General features: G+C 32.3%; 1 protein-coding gene across 1 annotated transcript; it reads right to left on the reverse strand.

Annotated features, from left to right (window-relative positions):
• Positions 1-1,546: 1,546 nt before the first annotated feature.
• On the reverse strand, positions 1,547-2,977 carry LOC107766031 (calmodulin-like protein 3). The gene has a single exon (XM_016584742.2). It carries the CDS (start codon positions 2,883-2,885, stop codon positions 2,160-2,162), a length of 726 nt encoding a protein of 241 aa, XP_016440228.1. The 5' UTR covers positions 2,886-2,977; the 3' UTR covers positions 1,547-2,159.
• Between the last annotated feature and the right edge of the window lie 314 nt (positions 2,978-3,291).

Genomic DNA, 3,291 nt, shown 5'->3' on the forward strand with positions numbered 1-3,291 from the left:
ACCCTACTTGGTATATATACATGGAAAAACGGTATTTTTAAGAGGGGGACACACTTTTGACATAAAATTAGACCTAAGGAGGCTAAGGAGACGGAGGATTCGACCTAAGGAGTCAAGAACACAATAGGAGCAAGGCGGAGAATTCTTCAACGAGTTTTTCCTTCCTCTTCCTATTTTTCATTGTTGGTTATGATTTTAGTATTGTATTTTTATATACTATTATGAATAGCTAAATTGTTATCTAGGGTTTTGATAGAACCTTTTGTAGGATAAATTCTTGTTATGTTTTTATATAATTGAGCCATTGGATTTCTCTACTTATTCAACTACGTGTTTATTGTTGTTGATTGACTCACCATCAATTGATTGTGCCTATTTATTATGTGCTACTTGAGAAAGGATACATATTTAGATAGTTGTTGAACAACGTCACTCCTAACGTATGTGAGAAATCAATACAACGGGTTTAAAGGTAGGTTTAGAAATAACAAAGCCTTGAAGTGGTCATAATGAGCGGTTAGATAAAACCAACTAGCGTAGTCCGAGAGAATATGTCTAGTAAATTATTATAGTTGCTCGAGAGAGAAGTACGACACCTAAAGTGCTCACGATCAGTAGAGAATAAATTGGCGAAATTGTAGGGAACATAGCTAGAAGGATTCCGACAATTGGGAAAATCTTAACTCTAGACCTCCTTAATTTAGTCTCCAACCCTTTGTCTCGTTAGTTGATAATTTTACCGCTTTCTAGTATTTGCTAGTTAATTAGTTAGAAATATAAATCTCAATCTTTATAATTTAGAAAATTGTTCAAACTTGTCTTCTTAGTGATATTATACAGATATAGCTAAGCCTTAGTTCTCTGTGGGATTCGACTCTGAACTTTTAGACCGGATTTTATTTGCAGTGACCGCTTATCCTTTTTAGGACTAGAGTTGGGCGTGATCAGTAATCGAAAAATAATTAGCGTTTGCAAAGTAATTGAAAATAGTTGCTGTTTTGCTGAAACACGAAAAATTCCAGCATAATATGCAGAATTATGGAACTCATGTGTATAAATTTCCAGCATACTATGTTGGAACTCCAGCACATTATGAAATTGCAGCACATTATGTTGGAAGCTCATATATAAAAAATTCGAATTCCAGCATATTGTGCTGGAATATTTTCGAATTTTTAAGGGCGTTTTTGTTCAAATTTTATCTTTACATGAAAAATGGTTAAATTTCGATTACTTTTGAAACTATGACTATTTTTCAATTACCAGTTATAAATTTGGCTATTTTTTATTTTTTCCCCTTAAGTGACCGTTAGCTCTAATAGAGATAGATTTTCTTCTAGAAGTCATTTTGTTCAACCTATTTTACATCAAAATTTATTGCCAAAATTTACAACAAAATTAGGGGCCATACCAAAATATTGGCTCTTGTCCATAACTGCAGTTGCTTATGAAAGTTGCAGGAATCAAGATCTAGAATATGAATTTTCTAATGAAGATCTTACTTGGAAAGGTTGGAAAACTTGTACTCCACCAATTAACAAGAACATAAGAAAACAAGTCAATGTAATAAACAAACATATATTGTCAGTACAACCAATGAAATTGTCTGCTCTGAAACAACACATTAAGATCAAATACTTTGAATACAGAGCCAAAGGTTGTCATACTTCCTCCTTCCCCTACCTCTTCATGTGCTTTAATTTTCTCTAATCCAACTAATTAAAAAGAGAAGAAAAAAGGAGAAAAATCTTAGGGGTAGTTGACTTAACTAAAACCAAAGATCCAATTTCTCATAGAAACTAAGAAAGTAAACTAAACTAAACTATACAATCATTCATGCAAATTCTTGTTCCTATTTGTACAAATCTAAATCATGAAAACTATTACTAGTAAAGATTCATCTTGTAACATAAGGCTTAAACTAAACTAAACTATACAATCATTCATGCAAATTCTTGTTCCTATTTGTACAAATCTAAATCATGAAAACTATTACTAGTAAAGATTCATCTTGTAACATAAGGCTTTCTTTCAATTGGTTTTCTTGAATTTTGCTTTGGTAGAACGAAATAGGTTCAAGCTAAGATTCTGCTCGTGACCATAACGGTATACTAATAAAAAATGAAATAAAAAAGATATGTAGTAATTTGCATGGCTTTTCAAGAAATTGGAATTAGCCTCCCACCAAGTTTCATCATCTTCTTGAATTCATCAAAATTAACCATACCATCACCATCTACATCAATTTTCCTTATCATTTCCTTACAATCTTCCAATTTCTTCCCTTGATTCAATCCCAAAGATGAAAGTACTTTACTCAACTCTTCCTCTGATATTAATCCATCTTTATCATAATCAAATACATCAAATGCATCTTTAAGATCCCTCTCTCTATTTGCCTCCTCTTCTTGATTCATTTCTCCACTATTTTCTTGACTACCAATTACTCCTTGTATTCCCAAGAATGAATGACAAAGCTCATAAAACTCATCAAGATCAATTAAACCATCTTTATTTGAATCAACTTTTTCCACCATTTCAACTATATCTCTATCCTCCATATAAATACCAATATTGTTGAGTGATTGCTTTAGCTCTTGCTTTGTTATGTAACCATCATTGTTCTTGTCAAAAGTTGCAAATATACTCCTTAACTCAACCTTGTTATGGCTATTTGAAGTACTCCTTTTCATGATTTTTTGTTCAACCAAAGGTGGTGAAGTTGAAGTTGAGTTCTTGAAAAGAGGAGATGAAGATGGAGTTTGAGCTTTGATTGAAAGAGAAAAGATCCAAGATTGGAATTTTTTTGTTGGGAAATTGAAAAGGGTTGTAATTAAACCAAGAATGAAGAGAAATGCTAAGAAAAGTATGCTTAGAGTCAACATTTTTTGGCTCTTCTTGTTCTTGGGATTCAATGAAACAGAACATGAAAGATGAAAAAGAGTTTCAAAGTTAAGTATAGGAATATAGTTATCTTGAAATGAAATAAGAAAGTATTGAAAGGGAAGTATACGCGTTTATTTGATGCTTTTGCTTTAACTTTTATTTTTTATTTTAAATCTTGATCCCACACAAACGCGTGAAACTGTAATAGGAGTAACTGTAAATTAATTCTTTTTTCGCTATACGCGTGGTTTCCATCATTTATTCTAGGTGAAGTAGGGTTAGGTTGGGTGGTGGTGAAGGGGGTGGATGGAGGGGGGGGGGTGTCAGAATTATAATTAATGGGATTAGTCAAAACTTACTTGTACGTTACACTAAAACCTAAAAGTAAATAATTTGATTATACTC

The sequence above is a fragment of the Nicotiana tabacum genome, chromosome 18, assembly GCF_000715075.1.
Source record: "Nicotiana tabacum cultivar K326 chromosome 18, ASM71507v2, whole genome shotgun sequence".
Taxonomy (NCBI): Eukaryota; Viridiplantae; Streptophyta; class Magnoliopsida; order Solanales; family Solanaceae; genus Nicotiana; species Nicotiana tabacum.

What these genes read in the sequence shown, in the direction of transcription:
- LOC107766031 (XM_016584742.2), bottom strand. Translation starts at nt 2,885, where the DNA reads ATGTTGACTCTAAGCATACTTTTCTTAGCATTTCTCTTCATTCTTGGT.